Source organism: Anopheles aquasalis, chromosome 3, assembly GCF_943734665.1.
Source record: "Anopheles aquasalis chromosome 3, idAnoAquaMG_Q_19, whole genome shotgun sequence".
Taxonomy (NCBI): domain Eukaryota; kingdom Metazoa; phylum Arthropoda; class Insecta; order Diptera; family Culicidae; genus Anopheles; species Anopheles aquasalis.
This window is the reverse complement of record NC_064878.1, coordinates 23,916,596-23,937,478: the sequence shown is the minus strand read 5'-3', so window position 1 is coordinate 23,937,478 and position 20,883 is coordinate 23,916,596. Positions and strand designations below refer to the sequence as shown.

Below are 20,883 nucleotides of genomic sequence, written 5' to 3'. Positions count from 1 at the left end.
GCCGTCGCTTCTATCTGCCCCTATGCTTAACAAACAACGGCCACCCAACGGGGTGGTGGATTTAGTTTTTTGGCAAAAGATCACTTCAAGATGCTCGCTAAAGATGCCGAGCCGTGCATCGCTTGGCCACAGCACGATCGTACGCAGCGCTTAGCTGCGGAAAGCCCTTTTCGCTCGATCGCATGCGGGATGTTTGGGGTTTATCCTTGGCTACCCGAGTTGCCGCACTTCATGCGCGTTGATCGATCGCATCAAGTTCGTGATCGTGAAAGAGATTGCCGGGCGGGCATCACGTCGCGAGTCAAGCAAATTTATTCCTTTGCCTCACCAATTAAGACGATTCCCGTGAAGTGAAGTGCATTAGACGCCGTTTAGTGAAAGGATAAAACATTTAAAGGAGCCAGTTACTTTGGTGCTTCCTGTTACACAATAACCGGATCCAGAGAGCGTGTAAGAAATGAGCCCAGGTCATTGATTCGGATTCGGTCTTCTGTTTCACCGTGGCCGTTAGTGCGTAATGAGGGAGGCTCCTTTCCTGGATTGGTGAAACAGTGATTGATGTGCCATGATATGGAATTTGTAATGGAACGTAGAATCCGTAACAATGCTTAATCCGCCATCGTCATCCATCAATCGCGGTGGTTGGTGGTCGGTATTGCCGACGAGCCAGTGTTGGTTTGTTCTCTTCTTATCTCGTTAACGATAATGCGTAGTCTGGCCAACGTGTGAATACTTCCGCTGTTGCGTCTCGTCATGAAATTGATCAGTACTTTGGAGGTTATAACATGTGACAGTAGGTAACTAATTCATCCTACAAATGCTCTATAACTACCGGTTCTAATGAAGTGAAACGAACCGCTTCCCGGTGATGCTGTTGACGGAACTCCCTGTTCCACTTGGGCCAACGGAAGTTTGCCAAATCTGCCCATAGTAAACGCAAGAAAAATGGCTCACAAACCAGCCAAAAAAGAAAGATTAATGACCCTTCTCACTCAACACTGCCCGTGACCGTAGCCGGAGCGAGTTTAATGTGACCAATTTAGCGAGGAAATAAAAAGAACTGTCCACGTAAGAGATTATGCTGTCCGCAGTCGGATTAGGAGGCTTGTCAAATAGTTGTCTAAAACATAATTTACAATTTTCAAAGCCGAAAGTGAAGGGCGTTGCAGGCAGAAACAATTAGCACGTGCTAGTTAGTGATCGCTTTCCTTCCGGGGGCGTATGATCGATGCCTGCAGCGAATGGTAATGACCGGTCATTATTCATGCCCAGCAATGTGTGTTGTGTGGATCCCTTTTTCTCTTATTGTACGGTTAATTGCCCCCATTTTCTGCCTTCAACAAGCAGCAAACAGATCTCTAGCGGATCTCTAAACTCACGTTTTTGACACTTGATGTGGCCGCGAACGCCACGCTTCCAATTAATATACGTCAGCTGGCCGCCCCCCCCAAAAAAAAGCGGATGTTTTCCGTCGTGAATCGTGATAATTTGAGGGGCAAGGCAAGCTGTAAACAAAAACCACAACTGCTGTGTGCTGGTTATACAGTTTTAGCCAATTAGCATCGTATCCAATTCCTTTCAACGCAGAAAGAAATCTCAGAAATGAACCAATGATGCGTTCCAGATCCTAGAATCGCAAAAAGGAATTTTCCTGCTCATGTTTGTGATTGTTGTGCGATTCCCGCGAGAATCCATTGTTTGTTTTGCATTTCATTACGATGATGAACCGACGGTGAAATGATGCTGAGCGGATAAATGCGGAACATTCTCTCCGAATGACCGCGCGGCCCACCACCAGAGGTGAATGTCAACGGCATCCACATCCTGATGCTGGCCACTTATTTGCTGTTTGAAGACGTTACGCCTATGCGCACTGTCAGCGACCTGCCGCCAAACGCGTTGAGATCATAACTCACAAATAGTACGACCGACCGACCGGACGGACAAAAGAAACGGCTTTTCCCTAATTTTTCCCTCGCACCATATCGTTTCCCCCTTTTTCCCGTGGTGCTAATTTCCCATAGCATGCAAAAGCCACAACCAATGCCAAAGTAAAGTGGAAGAACATCTAAATTTACTGTGAAAGCAAATGGACCCTCGAAATCAATCGACAGCTCAGAGACTCCGTGAACGATGACACATTTCCGGACTCTTCGCTTCTAAGGGAGGCCACACTTCTTCTTCCTCCTCGAACGGTCCGCCAACGGTGAGTCCAAGGTTACCGGCGGTGCGCGAAGGAATGGATTTGATTGACAAAATGTCCATCGTCGTCGTCGTCGTCGTCGCCATCTGCGTCGTCGATGTCTTCGGCTTTGGCGTTGTCCATCCATCCGTCCAGTGGTGATGCTTTCTCGTCTCTCGTGACTCTCCCTCTCTCTCTGCGTCTCGTTGACCGGTGGTTCTTTTTATAGACAAACGCGTCCCACTCGTGCCCTTTTCCCATTTTCCTTTTTGGCAAATGAAAACAAGCGTATGACGTGTGATCCTTCCGGCCCGAGCTCACCGTCGCCATCGTCCTGGCCACTGGCCCTACCGCCTATGGCCTATTGCGCATGGTTTTTGAGTGCGCATTTCAAGCCGAATCCACGTTTTGGCGTTTGTTGTTTTCAGAACATTTTTTTCCCATCCGCTGCCGCTCGCCAGGAGCAATTTTGGCAATTTTTCGAACCTCCCTATTGGACCTCTAAGTGGCGATCCGAACAGTCGTCCCCGGGTCGGTTGCCAGTTCTAATGGTCCGGTTGGTCGGTCCGTCGATCGATACACCGCAAACGCAAACGTATCGAGCGTGGTTCGAGACAAACGGCAGGTGTTTTTGTGGTGTGGTGTTTGTTTTTCCCCCTGATTGTACGCGAAGGAATGTGATTTGTTGATCGAATTCGAATGCCTTCCTTCCACCAGCCTGAGAGTGAGAAAGTGAGACCGTGCCGTGTTGAACGTGTCGTGGTGTAGGGTAAAGTCCATTGTGCCGGTTGCATAAATGCAACTGCGCTCTGATCCGTGTGCGTAAGGTGAAGGAAGGAGTGAAGCCAGTTACATCATCGCCAATTCGTTTGTGAACTGAAACCGAAACCCTACCCACAAAAAGGGACCAATCCCGTCGATCCCTACGTACCGAGTGAGGTAGAAGAAGAGAACGAAGCCAAAAAAGAAGGAGAAGAAACACTCTCACGTCAGGATGAACTATTTCAACCCACAAGTGCCGCGGTTCTTGGCACACTTGCCCGAGGACAACGACGACAGTGATGACCGGCCGGAGGACCGGCCCCGTACGACCGCTGGTAACGATCACGACGAAAACGATGGCGACGGCGACGACGACGAGGAGGAAGAAGAGGAAGAGGAGGAGGAGGAAGACACTAGCGACACCGAGGATGATAGTGGGATCGCGGACGAGACACCGGAGCCGTTGCACTTTGGCGATCTGCGCATCACCGATCCACTGAGCGTGCAGAACAGTGCGCTCAACAACTTCTTCCATTACTGGTGAGTGTCCGAAACGTTCTCTTGTTTTTTGTACATGTTTGAGGTTTCCGTTGCGTTCGATTTTCTGTTCAGTTTATCTACGTTTCTTATTTTCTCTAATTTTATGGATTTTTTTTAGTACCTACGAGAAGTTTCTAAGTGTTAAACTGTTTGTAAACATTTTCTATTTCACTTTTGTATTTAATTTACAGTCAATAACTATTTTTTGATGCATCGAAGAATATTTCATAGTCATCAAATTGACATTTCGAATCATTACAAAAAGAAAACCCCCCAATTCCTTTTCGTTCCACTTTTTCAATATACGACATAAATGAGTTATACGTCATGGGACAGAGACAGTGACAGCGTCTGTGCTGAAGGAGGCACATCTTTTTGGCAAACATCTCCCACTAGCCATGAAGAGAAAAAAAGGAGACAAGCGCTCTCAGTCTCTGTTCCTTTTTATGCTTCCCCCCGGGCCACCTTCCCCCAATGTGTGGGCAAGTTGTAAAAGAAAATAAAAAACGAAAGGCGAATCCCTTCAGTCCGTTACGCAGCACCGAAGCACGCGTGCGGGCGAACGACGGCAAACGAAAATAAATTTTCCTCTCGACGGCACAAAACCGGTACAGCTCGGTTGTGTTTCGGTGAGTTTTTCGTTCTCTCGCTCCGATGCTATACGAGCACGAAGAAACCTCACGGCGCGTACCTGTCACACCACATTCAACCGGCATCACCGGTCCGGTTAGAAGAATTTGTTGTTTTGATTTAAAGCAAATATTTAAGTAGCTAATTCATCAACACGATGAGCACTGAGAAGTAACTAAGCAGAAGAACAGAAGCAGAAGTAGAAAAAGGTGACGAGTGCGAAACGATACACGGTGGATCGTTTTAATGCGTTTCAGTTCCAACACTGGGAGATAAGAAAAATTCGCAACCGAACTTCGAGTTCGTTATCTTAAACTCCGCTCTGCACGATCTCCTAGCCGAGTGCAAACCTTTCAAAACCACCATCATTAAATCGATCATCACCCAACCGATCATCGTTACCCCGTGGCAAAGGAATGCGTGCAAAATTGCAAAACGGTCAGACTAGCGGATGGCCAGGGCCAGGACGGGCCATCTGGTTGGCATCCACCATCATCATCCGATATTCGAATCCGTGCGCCGGAAGAAACAACAGATACGCCACTCGACTCGACTCGAATGGAATGCTGCATTCGCCATTTTACTTCTGCAAACACTCGCACGGCATTTCTGTTGTGCGAGAAGAATTTACCATAAAATCCTGGATTAAAACGAGGAGACGTGATCTGGAAAATTGCGACCTCGATCGCACAAGCGCTGCGCTGGCTTAATGAATGACGCTCCTCCTCCCAGTTTTGGAGTCAGGCGGTCCCGCGATCATTAGCTCTCGATCACCCTAGTCGGGATGATCATTAAACGTAGATTTACGGCGACACTCGATGATCATCGAAGCGAACCCGCTAGCGAGCGAGCGAGCGATCGTGAATTTGAACTCAACTCCCACCTCCCTCGGTGTGCGCCTGTCGCCATGGCGAACGTTCTGGCTACCAACTTTCGGATGGTAACCGGGTGGTGCCGGGAAGGATTTATTTTTATTACTCTTATATTATTATCCCGATCAAGCCAGCGTATCGGAAGCGGGGCGCTTGACGTCAATCGCGCAAGCACAGCAACACATGGTCACCTCTCCCGCCGGTTTGGCCATGTCTCCTGGCCACCACTTGAAACCGGAATTGCGTTCGGAAAATGGGGATTACGCCTGCGGGGCGGTTGTCGTACAAAATTCAAGCTCCCACGCTTCCTGTCTGACAAAATCTACTGTCTCTTCCTTCCTCCCCAGTTTTGCACCCTCACTGGGGGGTTGTGATGTTTCACTGGCGATCAATAAACCGCACAACCGGCAGCCAACCAGACAGCCAAGATGTTTGCACATCTCGAATCCCAACGAAAACAAAACTCCTCCGCAAAACTTCACCCAAGTACTTCACGTGACGTGACGGTGCCAGAGGGGTGTCCCCGGGGTGAGGATGAGGGGTCCTTTTTGGAGAAGAAAACCTCCCAGTGCCGGTTTTTCCGGAGGTCTGCGAGGGAACGCAGCCAACGCTCGTACGCACTTGGTGCTGTGGCCTCGGATAGTCCGGTCGCTATTGCTGGTCGAGTCGTGCTGGTCGCTGACACGCTCCGATCCGAGAGTAGATCGTGTTCCGGTGTTAAGTGATCGCGAGTGTGTTTGTGTGTGGGTGGGTGTTTGGTGAATTATGTAGCGTTGGTGACGATCTCCCTTGCGTTGTGTTGTGTCAAATTATGTACAGCAGCATAGTGAAAGCATAAAGCAGCATAAACACACTTCAGAACGAACGACAAAGAATTGAAAACCAGAAAATGAACTGCAACGTGACGTGACCGGTTTTTATTTCCCAATGGGTCCTCGACGGTTGCTATGAGTTACCCGAATCGGACACGACATCCGGCGTGCTCATTAGTGGACCACCACGGCAACCAAACCGGCGACCGGCGCAGTGATCTGCCTCAACGGAGTTCTAAGTGTGTCGTATCCATCTCGTGTGTCCCATATTTCTTTCCTCACTTCAGTCGACCACCCCTCGCCATGATTTTCGGGACACGTTGGCACGTGCCCAAAACATTGTGCACACCTTTCACGCTCACATTTCCGAGACCGAGATTCCCCGACCTCCGCTTAGGCTTTCGTCATTTTGATGTTTTTATAAGAATTTCCTGCCTGTTGCTGGCTCCCTTAGGGTTTTAGACGGTGGTTTTAGAAAAACAGGTTTTGAGGAGAGAGAACTCTTAATTATGTTTCGATTTCGCTGAAAAAAAATCGTTCGAAAAATTGAGGTTAGGGCTCCGCGACCTTTCATTGCATAAAGAGGTCAATTTTGTCGATTACAGGACAGCGAACGTGACGATGATCACGCATCTAATGAGCTAAGCGATCACTCAAAAGACAGGGAGCACGGATTCACTCACATCCTGGCCCCTCTATCCGCTCTCTACGCTCCTGTCGTCGTGGTGGCCACCACTTGACACGCAAGCACCCTCGAAGATGATTCATTGGACAATTGATTTGACCACGTCCGGCGATGATGCCAATGGTGTACGGTGTCGGTTTGAGTTGTCCCCTGCACGTCAAACCCGGTGCAACAGTTACTAGGGCCCCTGGCACAACCCTGATGATCCTGATTGATCGCTAGCATCCCCCGGTTGCCGCAGGGAATGAGCTGCCTGCCTGCATAGGTGTTGCTAAGTTTAGACGCACTAATTTTGACCGCTGCACCGGCACCGGGGCGCTAGTTGCGTGGCTCTAGAACTGCCTTACGCCCAGCGGGAGAGCGTACGAGCGCGTACGCCACAAAGCGGCCAAACCACACACATCAAAAACCAGCCCGGTACCCCGAGTGGGTTGATCTATTTTGACTTACGAAGTGGTCGTTACAGGCCGGCTAACTTGACTAACTGTTGCTTGTGTAAGGGCTCCCCGGAGGGATGTTGGGAGTTGGGAAGAGATCGATGCTTTTGCTACACTTTACGCCATTTTCATTTCATGTTTTTTATCTGTTTGAGTAGCACTTGATCTTTCGGATGTGATAAGAAAAGAAATACTCTAATTGAAAAGATAAGAGATCTTTTTTTATAAAAGTTTTAGTCCAAAATAGTTATAAACAATTCAATCATATTCTTGGTTACGTTTGAATTAATATTTATTTATTTCACAAAACACAAATCCTTCACCAAAGTGCCTCAAAAGTAGGACAAACCAAAGCAACAGACCACTCCACTCAAAACCGCCCTTTGCAAGCAAAATAATCGATCGTGACTGAACGTGCGCAGAACCAAAGAGCACACCCAATAGCCGTGATCGCCATAGTTTGGGATAATCCAGATCGCTCCGCAATAACCAACAGCACGAGCGAGCGAAGCAGCACGAGCTGGAAAGGCGCTCCGCAGTTCACGAACACGATCGTTAACGGCCAACACGTCGTAACCCCCCCCCCCCCCCCCAGTAGATCATAAACAAATCATCGCACACATCGCCACGGTCACCGGCGCAGCAGGCCACGTTGGCCAAGGCAGAGAAGTCTACGCGATCGTGTCACAGATGGACGTTAGAAATTTCCCTCAAACGATGTTGATTCGATGAATTGATTGAACTAGACACGAGCGGAAACAAATCGACCATCGACTATCGAACCGACGATTTTGCATAAACATGTCGTGCGATTTTCCGCTCGCGCGGACGTCTGTGATCGTGCAGTGATCGGTCCTAAATTTAGTGCTACGAAAGCTACGATTATTCAACAAAGCAATCGCGTACGATAAACAAGCTGAGGGAATTGGGGGATGTTGGAGGAAACAAGAGAAGGGAATTGCCTATCGTCCTCTGGCATTTTTTAGATGATGTTTGTTTGTTTATTAGAACGGTTTTTTGGGTTTTTGGGGAGTTTATTTTTTCTCCCTTTTGGCGCCATTTCTTCCATCCGTGTGATACCCTCATCCCCCTAACCACCATCGAATGGTCCGAAAACCGGCGGTGGAGGTAGGGCTAGGGCTGCTTTAGAAGATAAATAAATACGCTCCGATTCACGTGGATTACGAGCTAGCTTCCCCAACCACACGGCACGGGAGGTCAGGTCTCAGCCAGAAGATCGACAACGTTGTCGTTGCCTCGAGCGATCGTTCCGGCTTAATGATGCGTTCGCTCGTGTGCGCTCGCGCGATCGTTTGCGTCTTTCTCATTCCTCTCGGCCGTCATGTCCTCGTGCGCGAATCCTTCACCTTCGTGCGCTCGCATACCGTGGGCATGGAGCATGCCGGCAGCGAAAGTGTTGTCACTTTGCGGATGCTTATCGAGCATAAAGCGAACGAGCGCCTCCGCTTTTGCCTTCATTCAAGGACTCTTGGGTGCAACTTTCGGGGTGTGGTGTGGTGAGCAGCAAGTGCAGCAGGAAGCAAATGTGTTTTGATAAAGCACGCCACACCATGACGATGTGACGATGGATAGCGAAGGACAAGATCGCTGTTTTTAGATCGTGCACGCTACCACGTAGATCCCTCTAAATCCCCCTAATCCAACGCATCGCTAGGCGTGTGTGGTGATCGTGGCTTGAAACTGGTTCAAGGGCAGCAGCGTGGATCTGTTTTTGGGGCGAGATGTGCACGCACCACAAATTCTGCTTCTAATGGATTTCTCGAGGGCGATGAGGATTATCACTAGAACACGATCGCAATAACAGAGGCCACTGGTTTGAAGCAACTTTTTCGTTGGACCACTCTTTGCTACAAGGTAGGACATTGTTGCAAACACCGTCGATGCAACGCGCCCTGCAAGTAAACAACAGACGATCAACATCCGATCCTCACATCCTCTTTTCATCGCCGTCACGCTCACGCACGCGATCCGATTGATGTTTTTCGGTATGTTTTCATTACATCAAGCTCGTTACATTTGCACTGTGGCATGTGTGGCATGCGGGAGGGTGTTGTTTTCATCCCCCGGGTGTGTGTTCTGTACTGCGCTTTGTACGTTCGACGGTCTTGGACGCCACACCAGGCTTGCAGTCTGCACCGGTGATCAACATTCTGTTCGATACATTGGACGACGATTTGTTCCAGAAAATCAAACAAACACCCCTATCGTCGTCGCGTACTGTCGATCATCACGTCGATCCGTTTCAACCAGCTAAGGGATGAAGGTTTTCCGCTCAAGTGCCTGTCAGAAATCCGCGATGAAAATCAAAATTTCAGCCTCGCACACTCGATCTGCTCGGAAAAATGCTACTCAAGAGGGGAAACACGCAACGAAAGACAAGAGGAGCTAGAGGGAACAGTAAAAATGGCCGGTCATGAATGGGAACACCCCACATTGGGGCCCCCGGGGGATGAAGAGCGGAATACCGGGAACTGTTAAACGAGAGGGCAAGCTTCTCGTAACGTCTAGCAAACCGGTGTGTATTGCGTCAGATCAGACGGGCGTGGTCGTGGCCGAACAATCAAGAAGAAGATAAAAGAACAAAAAAAAAACGAATCTCCCAGACCGATCGACCGTGGTTGAGGGACAAGATTGATGAGGCAGCACGCCGTACTTATGACACGCACCCGGGGCGGGCGGAGTGGGTCGGAAAATGGTGGTGGATTTTCCCACCGCTCGAGCGTGACGCAGTGATGACACGGAATCTCTCTCTCTCTCGCGGTCTAAGGTGGCGTAAATGGTCTCTTCTTCTTCTCCTCCTCTTCCATCGGTTAGGCTCCATCCTTCTTCCTCTTCCATCGGTTAGAGAGAGATTCTTTCAGGTTTCAGACGGCTTGCCCCGTTCGCTTCCGGTGACAGTGATCAGTGTGGTCTGATCAGTCGAGTGCAAACCAGCGTCAACCACTGGGGCACTGCACGCGTTCCATTCACGCCCAGGACAGAAGGCCAAAGGAAACGAAAACCATGTTCAACTTCTTCAAACGCTCCAAGTCCCAGAAAGTGAAGCAGAAACAAGAACCAAAACTGCAACCAGTAGCACCGGCGGCAGCAGCAGCAGCAGCAGCAGCAACCGCAACAACAACATCGCCAGTATGTGCAGAGGAACGCATCAACGATTCCACCAGTGCGGCCGTTGGTGTTGGTGAGACATTGTTGGGCGCGAAGGTTGCGTCCGTTGCGTACGCAGGCGCGCGTGGTACTGTTGGTGATCGTCGAGACAGCAACCAGCCTCCAAGCCATGATGGCGACGAGGAAAAGCGTCCTAAAAATAGTTTCCCACCACAACCACCGGCAGCGCCGCTGGTACCGCCGGTTGGAGGAGGTACAGAGGCAGTGCAACCGGTAGTGGTGGAACCGGTGCCCTCGAAGTGTTCGCCTGCGGTGCGTCCCCCACTGGGAAGGCCAACGTACGCGAGCACTGGCACGGTAGTGGCAACGGGCCCGTCGTTAGCGCGATCCTCGGATACGATCACCATCGGCGACGCCGTCAGTCCGAGTGTTTCCACGTTACCGAACGGTCCGTATCGAACGGATCGCCATCCGTCCGATAATCGGCAGCCCGCGATAACGGAACCGATCAACAACGACGATCAGGACGATCACGACGAAACGATTCCGATCGATGACAGCAGCAGCAGCAGCAGCAGCACCACCGAGCAGCAGGAAGCAGACAGCAGAAACGCCAGTTCGTATCGATACACGCCACAGAACGAAGGTGCGATGGCCAAAGGGAAAAACAGACGCCGCAACTATCAGCAACAGCAACAACAACAACAACATCAGGTGAAAGTGAATCAACAACAGCAGAATGGTGGCCTCAAGGCCTCACTGGTGGAGGTGGCGAAGCGAGGTGACTCCAGTGGACAGCTACTACCGAAAGCGTTGCCAACGATCGACGGTGGTGTGGACGCACAGGTGATCAAGGTTAAGGAGGTAGTGGTACTGACAGCAGAATCCGCCGTCACCGTGAATGGTGACCACGTCATCAACGGTGACGTTGACAAACGACAGCAAACCCGACCGACGGTGATCGTCGGTGACGGATCGGTCGTCATCTCGCACCAACACGATCCCGTTCGCCCGTTAGCCAAGACACGCACCGGCGAGTGCGCAGACGCACCGAAGGCTGCCAGCAACGAGCTCACACAAACTAGTCACTCGCCAGTCAATGTGGTGCGGGAGGAATTATTAAATATCAAAAATATCTCTCCGAACGGGAATGATCACCAACACCAGCAGCAACAGAGCACGTTGCTGATAGTAGTGAAGGATGATGATGATGATGGCGGTGATGGTACCTTGCCAGGCCGGCAGTCGAGTGATCCGGTGGTGAGCACCAGTAGTAGTGAACCAGTTGCGCCGTCAGCAACAGCAGCACCAGCAGCAGCACCAGCACCAGGAACAGAAGTGTTGAGCATCACCGATGAGATGGGCCAACAGCCAAGCCGAACAGTGGCCGGTAGTGAACAGCAGCGATCGGCGGTGCGATCATCGAAATCGAAATCCCCACAACCGGCACCATTGCCACCGCCACGCGGCCAGCGAACGAACGGATCCGGGACACACCAGGCAGGAACGGCCACCGAGATCGATGGTCCTGGGGACGATACTAGTGACGATCGGGATGTGTTCTACGAGGCAACGGAAACCTTGGTGCCGGTTTCGACTGTGCCAGCCATCGCCAGCAACATCGCTGGAGTTAATGGAGGAGAACTGGTGGCCCGGGCCGCCGGTACCTCTCCGGAACCGATCCGGGCTAGTCTGGTGCTTAAGATTGCCGAAGCGGAACCGCTCGGTGCGGCAGAGCGGAAGCAGAAACGGCAGGTTAGCTTCCGGTTAACGCAGAACGGAAGTGATGATGTTGAGGTGACGAACGTGATGATCGACAGTGACGACGACAGTGGCGAATCGGGTGTTAGTGATGGTGAACAAACGGAAGCTAATGGCGGTGGTGACGATGATAACAGTGACGCGACAGTGAGACGTACGCCTGATGCACGTGGTGGCACACCGAATCGGAATGCATTTAGTGAGAAGCGTGATAGCTTTATCGAGTTTCAATATGATCGCAGCAGTGCCGGTGATGGTGGTGTGCCCGAGAAGGATGGCAAGAAAGCGGACAATGGCGTCGTACCGGTGGAGTCCATGATGCCATTGTCACCAGCGACCACCGTGATCGAGGACAGTGTCAACGCCAGCCTGCCAGATGTCGTACGGCCGACCAGCATCGAACCACCCTTCGGCACCGTTGAGAAGCTCAACAGTGAAATGTAAATATCCGTCGCCAGAAGATGTCCTTTTTCATGCACCTTTCACCACCTTTCCATTATCTTTTTTATCGCGGCACTTGTCACTCTCGTCATGGCGAAGATTAAATGGCCGTTTTCATAAGTTGACCGCGACCAACAGAGATTGTTTGTGAGATGCGTTGTGGCAGGACGACGTCTGATGATAAATGGTCTGGGGGTCTCCTAGAAGCCACGGTTGCATCAAGTTGCAAGATCGTTAACCATAATGGCGCAGCTCATGGTGTTCCCGACGTGGGGAAAACAAATATTTATCAGTCGCAGGACGTGATGTGCCAGATTGGGGGTTGTCGGCATTGTTTTCAGCCGCACCGTACGACGCAGCTGACCACAAGTTGCGCACGTATCTGGCACACGCGCCATACGCGCCGTGGCTCATGTGTTTATCGAAAGGAATTAGCGAATTGATTAATTTATTGCACCGGAAGCCAGCTGTGTTGAATTTCTGCTCATTTTATGTTCGTTTTTTGCCCGTCGATTCGCGGGCCTAATCAACAAAAGATCTTCCCGCTCCATATGGCTTTCTTCTTCTGGTGCAGCTTTAATGAGTGCACGGTCAATGAAGAAGGTTTTTTGGTTGAATGGAAAAAGTGATATGAATCATATCCTGCCAGACCATCGCGTTCGGTGGTGGCAATTTGGTAATGAAACGCGATTGACGTCTGCAAAATGCGTAGGAGTGTCGGTTTGTTTACCATGTGCCGGAAACGATGCAGAAAGGAGGAGAAAGAGAATGAATCATGTGGCCAAATTAAAGCTGAATCGATTTAGTAAAACGTGTTCGGAGAAAATTTGCGAGACTATTCTTTTGATGTTTTTGAAATGAATAAGAAATATCGCTACATTCTTTAGCTACCGAAACGTGTTACAGAAGCCGCTCCAAAGAATAGTTGATATGTAAGAGAGCTTTCTCTGTAAAAATTATTGCCCATTTGAATACTCGACACAGCTACCAAAACGGTTTAAAACCTTGTTTTAGATTCTTGAGCGAGCTCAACTACCCGCACTAGCTCTAAACATTTATCCAAGTCAGAGGTCACAAACTAGCGCCCCACCAAAGTATTTTGTGCGGCCCGGGGTCACGGTCAAAGTGTATATCTTTGTTTAGTTTGGTCATTGATTGTATGTTCTATGTAATTTTATTCTAAACATATGTTGGAATCAAAGATTCCTGATTTATTCAGCCATTTAATTTTCCATTTAAAACCCCTGAAGCTATGAAAAGTCGGTAAAAACGCTACCGGTTACCTGGCGCCTCCATCATAAATTTTACCGGTTACCTGGCGCCTCCATCAAAAATTTTACCGGGAACTGGCGCCTCCATCATCGGATTTCGGGCAGCTTAGGTGCATTATTTCGTTTTTCCACCGCGGCGACCAGTTTTCGAATTGCATTTACCTCTCTGGCAACGCAAATAAGTTAAAAGCAAAATAAATAAAGTCATGCACCTCTAAATTATGCTACCCGCGGACTGTTTGATACTTTTGTCTGTGACCCGCATACTAATATGAGTTTGAGACCCCTGAACAGGAACCACTTCACTTCACGCTAACATCATAACCTTCAAGCTTAGCCAAAGTGGCACAAAAACATACCTCCCCTGCAAAAATAGCCCGATGGCACAGTCATCCGGTTCTGAGGGCGATGCCGCGCATTACGAGACTCACTTAAAATTCTTCTCGATCAGCCGTTTGAGATACGCGCGCCCCATCTACCTGGCATCAAGTAGATTGCGTGTCTGGCATCGAGAGGAACCGTGCACCGAGGACGTCGGCAGTCTGTCTGGCACAGTTTTCATGATTCTGTCGGCTATCTTTTGTACAAGCAAAGTATCAATATCGACCGTGCACTTTGCTCAGGCGTTGTTGCGATGGTCATGTAATGAAGCGACGAGTGCAATACGATCTTGGTGGTGCATTTTTGAAATATTTGACTGAACAGGGGTAATGTTTCGTGAGTCAGAGTGATAAAGAAGAATAAAACGAACGACAAAAGAATTTTCATATAGACTTACGATACAGCATAAATCATCCTAGTAATATGCATTCTGTTTTTCTGCTACCTCGCCTCATCCAACACCGCAGGAAGGATCTGGTCAACCAGGAATCGCGCTACAGTGCCAAGCTCGGTGAATCAGAAAAGCGCGCCAACGATGCCAACGCCAAGGTGTACGAGCTGCAGCAGAAATTGGACGCCGTGGAGCGCGATGCCTCCCTCAAGGAGTACAATGTTGAGCGTAAGTTGATTTCGCAGTTTCGTAGATCTAACATTTCTCAACAGCATCAACATAGCTCCCCGCAAAATTCCTCAGCGAAACACGGTCAGAGATGTAGAAAACTAGACAAAACGCAAACATTACGCGCGGGTGTTGAAGCAGAACGTAGGATGCTCTATCTACATCTGCTGACGTTAAATTTTCCCAACAAAATAAAAAAATGGCGCACGAATTCAGATTGATGGGCGCGCGCGCGCGCTCGTGCGGCAATGTTGTCACGCGTGCGTATATAGATAGCACGCGTCGTCTGAGGAGCGCGTGGGTCGCCCACAATGAAGACCACGAGCAACTGCGACGAACAGATGACGGAACTAAAAAAAAAAATGCGAAACGATCAACGGATGTCAAGCGGATGTTTGAGGTTAGAATATCGTGTAGCCAATCAAAAGGAAGGACCGATGTTGACCGGATCTGAACCGCCGCGAAGCTAATGGCCCCAAAACCAAACGCGTTAAAAGCTACTTCAACTTCCATTTTCTACGAAACCAAACCATGGCTGACGTCCGCACGATCCGCCCCGATCGTCTTAACGCGTCATCAGACCACACTCGTCGAGGGGACGACGACGACGACGACGCAGTTTCCAACCAGAGAAGAGAAAGAGACATGCGTTATTTTTAATTGTGCATCCTGCTCGCTTTCTCTTGCTCGCTTTTTAGACACTCTTTAGGCGCTTACAAGCGCGAAAGAACACAAAGCAAATCCTCCACCGTCCCTCCAACCATGCAACACCTACAATCCATGCAACATTATCACTCTCGGACACTGTCGATGTTCGAGGCGTGCGACTATTTCTGGTACGGCTCTCTGCCGATCACTGCACAAAGACTTCCGGCTGACCTTGTTGTGGTTTTGAGGATGAGTTTGCCGACTTGCTATCGGTGCCAATGCAGTCAGCATGAATGAACGGTTGTCCTGTTCCGAAAATGAGAACGTTTGAAGGTGCTCCAATGACAGAATCGGTGTCGTTGACACCAATCATGACCATTTCCCGTGAAGATTTTTGCCGTGAACTCGTATGGCACGGCGTAGTAGCCTTGTTCTGCCAATTTCGTTATCGCTCATTAGCTGGGGATCGAAGTAACATTTGACTTCTTGCTATCGATTTAGTGTTTTCGCCTTGCTATCTAGTATTCTATGAGAGGCGTTTTCCACCAGTAATTAACCTAAGAGCATCCAGCACAGCCGTGGAACCGTTTGCGAAAAATGGGACAGAGTGAATCGAAAAAACTCGAAACGGGGGGCAGTAGGTTTTGTGACCAGCTGCGCCGTGACCTAGACGATCGGCATTAATTCACGTAACTTTTCTTCACTTCACCCCACAGGTTTACGGGCGGAGCTGGATGCCACCTTGAAGGAATGCGACGGTATACGTGCCCGGTTGCGCACCCAGGAATCGGAGATGGAAGCAATAAGACTGAGGGCCTCCGAGCGGGAGGATGAGCTGAATTTAAAGTTTCAAAATTTGGAAATAGAACACTTGGAACTAACCGAGAAGCTGAAGGAGGTACGGCAGCTGGCCCACGATCTGAACAGCCAGCTGATCGATGCTCGGTCCGAGCTGGATCGGCTCAAGGAGGAACACCAGCGACTGCTGGATGCGCGGGCCGAGGAACAGAAGGTGATGCGCGATGCGCTGGAGGAATCGGTGCAGCAGCGTGCCCAGGTGGAGGCCAAGTGGAAGCACGATTTCGAGCAGCTGCGCAACGTGAACAACGACCGTGAGGAGCACCTGATGCAGGACTGTGAATTTGCCATCCGGAACATGCAGAAAACCTGCAAGGAGCGCATCGAGTCGGTGGAGAAGGAAAAGAAGCAGGCGCTGGACAAGGTGAGCCGGCTGGAGGAGGTAACACGGAAGCAGATCGACGAGGTGCAGCACCTGAAATCGTACGAGGCGGAGGTCGAGCAGCTTCGAGGGTTAACGTACGATCAGAAGGAAGCGCTCGCCACGATGACGCGTCAGGTGGAGCTGTTAAAGACAGACCTGCAGACCGCCACCGATAAGCTAGAGCAGGAGATAGTCAAGATGCAGCAGATCAAAAGTCGTTGCGAATAGTGAGTATCCGGAAGCTTAGGGTTGCCTTGTCCGTCGCCTTTTACCGACACTTTTGCTTTTCCACAGCCAACTGTGTGAGAAGGAACGGGAAGCGTTGAGCAGGATAGAGATTGCACGGGGTGAGATCGCCATGCAGTGGGAGGATCGATTGTTGCGCGAGATGAACCGTCTCAAGGAGGAACTGGAGCAGATGCACATGGAGGAGCGAAACTCCGCCATCGAGAAGATCCAGCGTGAATCGCTCGCCGAAACGGAAGCCATGAGCAAGCGATTCAACGAGCGCATCAAGGAGCTGAAGGATGAGGTAAGGATAAGGCTCTTTGGGGTGAGATTTCCGGTCATTTATGTACCTTTTTTCCTAATCTTTCCAGATTGAATCACTGAAAGCGAAAATCGAACAACAAAAAGCGGCCATGGCGAACGCCCAGTCCGAAGCCGACCAGAAGCTACTCAAGTCCCGCATGTACGTCGAACGAGCGGAGCGTGAACACGAACAGAAGCTAGCCAAACTGTCCTCTGAGAAGGATGAAATCATCGGTTAGTACTACCTAGTGCCGCCCTCTCCCTAGTGCCTAACGAGAGTGTCTGCTCTAACTCAATCACAGAAACCCTAAAACGGCAGTTCGTAAAGGAAAAGCAGGACCTGGAGCAATACTTCACCAATCGCATCCAGGAGGTACAGGAAGAGTTTGCTCGAGAGATCTCCGATGCAACCGAAATGATGAAATGCACGCACAAAAAGGAACTAGGTGGGTGAAATCCTGGAAAAGGCTTTTGAGGCTGGAACAAAATAGTTTATCAAATATTTAACCTCGCGCCCATTTTAGAAACCCAATGGAAAACACTCATCGCAGAGAAGGAGGAAGCATTGCAGCTGATGGAAAGTCGAAATCGAAACCGACTCGAGGATGCTGAAAACAAAGTCAGGTGCGTTCCGTGAACCTTGTGCTTTTGAATACTTTATGATTGATGTAGGTGTGTGTCGCTAGGAAACTCTAGATGGACGCGTGCATTTTTTTATTACCGCTCCTAGCTTATATACTGACCAACCCGTTACACCACACCAGAGACTGTGGATCACAACCTACCTTCCCTTTACACATTTCCTTCAAATCACGGAACTTCATGTACTTTACTCACCAAAAATGTTATCATATCAACCAAATTGAGGGGAAAAAATCGGGAAATGCTGGAATGTATATGTTGTTGGACTGTCATTGACTGATAGAGCTACGTGTACCGATAAGAAATGCTTGCCTTCCTTCCATGAGAGTTCCCCTGTGGCGGTACTGGAAGGAAGACATTTTCCAAAGAGGGGAGAAAATAGACATTATGTTGTACGTAGCTTGTACCCATCATCATCACAGTAATGATCACCTTCGTTGATGTGACAGTATCCGTTTTGTTCCTCTTCTTTCTACCAACTTATCTGTTGAACCGTGTGCCACTTGTCCTAATCCCACTTCATTCATCTGCTGTGATAATGAATATTGTATGTTCTATTTTCTCTCTCTCTCTTTCTCTTTCTTCTTTTTTTTCTTTTTTTCATTTGTTGCCCTCCCTTTCTGTCCCATTCCACATTGCGTTCTTCGTTTGGACAATGTTACTTGCCGTGGAAATATGACACCACACATATACATTCCTGCGTTGTGTTTTACTATCTCCTCGATATGGGCTTTTGGATCCCTAGTGTTGCTCGGTATCACCGGAATGGTACGGCGGTGCACGCCAACGAAGCACGTGGAGAAGAAGCGAATGCTCCTGCTCATCACAATCCTGTGGTGCAGCTGGTTCTGCTGATTGTGCAGCTTGTGAAGGGAGCGTATCCGTTGATACCGTCACTGGTGCTGTACCAGCAGACACATTCCCTACCACTGGCCTCGATTACACTGTTTCTAACGCTCGCACTGGTCATTTACTGTCAGCTGCGGAGAGTTAGCCATGAATGAGTAGTATTAAGTCTGGGTGACCCCCTTCTTATATGAATGATCTTTGTGTGTGGATGTGACCAGAATACCGCGTCCGAGGTTATCTCAAAATTGCTGTTCAGCTCATTTATGCACCATTTGTGATTTTACATTGTTACACGTTGCATTGAACACATTCTGTACTGCCCAAAAATCCGCATTTACCCAACGTTTGTAGTGATAGTCAATGCGATAAGCCTAGCCCCGTTGTTAAAATACAGATATTGAAGTTCTGCTGTTAATAAAGCGACCCAAAGGTTGATTTGAACGAGTATTCCCACTGGATAGTGACCCTTCGAACCTAAATTTCCACAAAATTTCCACTCTGAACATGCACCTGCACAATTGACTGACAAGATTACATGGGACACACTTACACTTTCACAATGGCGCACACGTATGCACGCACGCATTTAAACATGCCGCTCTTCACTAATCTACTCGTTCAATATGGGACCATCATGCGTTCGTTGTGCTGTTCTGTTAATCCATGCGCTGTGGCGCTTTTCGCATTGCCCATTGCGCATTTTCTCAATGTTTTTGGCTTCGTTTCTTATGTATCGTTCTTGAGTATCGTAAAAATTAGCAAAATTTCCTTCATGCCTCCCCTCTCCCCCCCTCTCGATCTGCTCCATGAAATCGAATCCCGAATAATACCCCGCAGAGAACTCACGACAAGCCATCAGCGAGAGCTCAAGGATCTGCATGAGGAGCACAGCTTCGTGGTGCGCAGTCTGGAGACGCGAGATACGAAGAACGCCCAAGAGATACAGACGCTGCACAAGAAGTGCCGCTGCCTGACGAACCTGTAAGTTTTCTGTTGAATGTGCCATTGTTTCGCCCTGTTTGTTTTCCTCCATACATGCAGCTTCAATCCATCTTGTTCGCATATTTTGTAATGGTAGTTCCGTAGTCCGTGCCTTCTTACATCTGATCTGTACATATTGCTGATCGTGCGCGTCACACGTACACCTCAACATTCGATAGCTCTTACCGCAGTTCTTCACGACAAGTTACAACCCACAGAAAGACATTACACGATAGGACATGGTGCCGAAAAAATAGACGACTACAATTTAGACTATCTGACCTGTACAGGCCGGCTATTAATTTGGAGCAACTTGAGCGATAATGGCTGCAGTTATTAATGTTAAACGTAATGCTAATGAGTCTGCTCCTCTTATTCAGTTTCGAAGAAATGCGATTGCGCTACGAACGACGAGAATCTCGACCGGAAGATTTGCAGCAGATCGAAGAGTTGAAGAGCGTCGTAGAATCACAGGACCGTGATTTGCGGCTTCTTACCGAACGACTCCGGGAACTACAGCTTCAGCAAGTTGTGCCAGAACCCCAACGGCAACCACAGCCGACTCCAACACCGCGTCGCTCGAAGCACAACAAAGGCAAACAGAACAAGCAGCAGCAACAGAATCAACAAAATCAACAGCAAGCGAAACAACAGAAAAAAGGTCCTGCGAGTCCCCTGGCAGAAGTAGAAGCGCCTTTGCAGGAGGAACCACTGGAAGATGATATCGTTACGGTACCGCCACTCGGCGAGCAGTACATGGAAGAGTCCGCGGAAGAACCCCAGATCATCTTGATGCCTCCAGCACAAACACAGATGATGGCTCCGATGATGCGCACCATGTGCGATGTGATCTACGAAGAAAATGAAGCCGATATTCTGCGCGAAGAGGAAGAAGCACAGCGTTCACTGGAACAACACCAAGAAGCACCGCTAGCGGATGACACGGAGATGCTCCACGAAGAAAATGTCGATTCCTTCACCGAAGCCATGCAGGATAACACCCCGCAGGAACAGGAGGGTTTGGTAGTGGATGTACCAGAATCGGCGATACACACCGAAGTCCGAACAGTACACTCGACTGCGCCAACCATAATCGAAGAAACGGAGAGCGGTGATAGCGTGCCTTGCTGCCAGGTGGAAGAAGCAGAACCACTTCAACAGTCGACGATCGTGATACCTATTGTCGAGGACGTTCCGCCAATGCCACGATCCTCCACTTCACGTGAATCTTCAGCCCCGCGCATCATTGTGACCGATGAGACTGGGCCACAGCAAATCACCGCAACGACGGTAGTGGAAATCTCCGAGGAAGATCCATCCGTAGCGACAGTCATCGAGCTGCCAGCCGTTTACGCAAAACCATACCCAGCCCCAGCAGAACTTTCGCCCGAATCCGTCGGTGATACCGCCCAGTTGAACCCATCGGTACCGGAAATGATTGTGGTGCGTGTTCCGGAGGGTGGAAGCGCTGAACAGGGGGCCAGGGGG

The 20,883-nt window shown here is 49.5% G+C and overlaps 1 protein-coding gene across 8 annotated transcripts in view; it reads left to right on the top strand.

Annotated features, from left to right (window-relative positions):
* Positions 1-209: 209 nt before the first annotated feature.
* The window catches only part of LOC126579301 (trichohyalin-like), a 21,136-nt gene continuing 462 nt past the window's right edge, over positions 210-20,883 (top strand). Inside the window, exons 1-11 of one of the 8 annotated variants that reach the window (XM_050242757.1) lie at positions 210-450; positions 2,900-3,484; positions 12,056-12,250; positions 14,371-14,522; positions 15,887-16,619; positions 16,687-16,924; positions 16,992-17,157; positions 17,226-17,369; positions 17,448-17,547; positions 19,252-19,395; positions 19,776-20,883. The exon at positions 19,776-20,883 is cut by the window's right edge and continues 462 nt beyond it. In XM_050242757.1, the coding sequence (XP_050098714.1) occupies positions 3,177-3,484; positions 12,056-12,250; positions 14,371-14,522; positions 15,887-16,619; positions 16,687-16,924; positions 16,992-17,157; positions 17,226-17,369; positions 17,448-17,547; positions 19,252-19,395; positions 19,776-20,883 (3,288 nt within the window). In that variant the 5' untranslated portion in view covers positions 210-450; positions 2,900-3,176. Of the gene's footprint in view, positions 451-701; positions 794-2,658; positions 3,485-5,618; positions 5,734-9,755; positions 12,251-14,370; positions 14,523-15,886; positions 16,620-16,686; positions 16,925-16,991; positions 17,158-17,225; positions 17,370-17,447; positions 17,548-18,310; positions 18,935-19,251; positions 19,396-19,775 lie in introns of those variants that run through there. The other 7 variants (XM_050242754.1, XM_050242756.1, XM_050242758.1 and 4 more) reach the window with 7 other exon arrangements.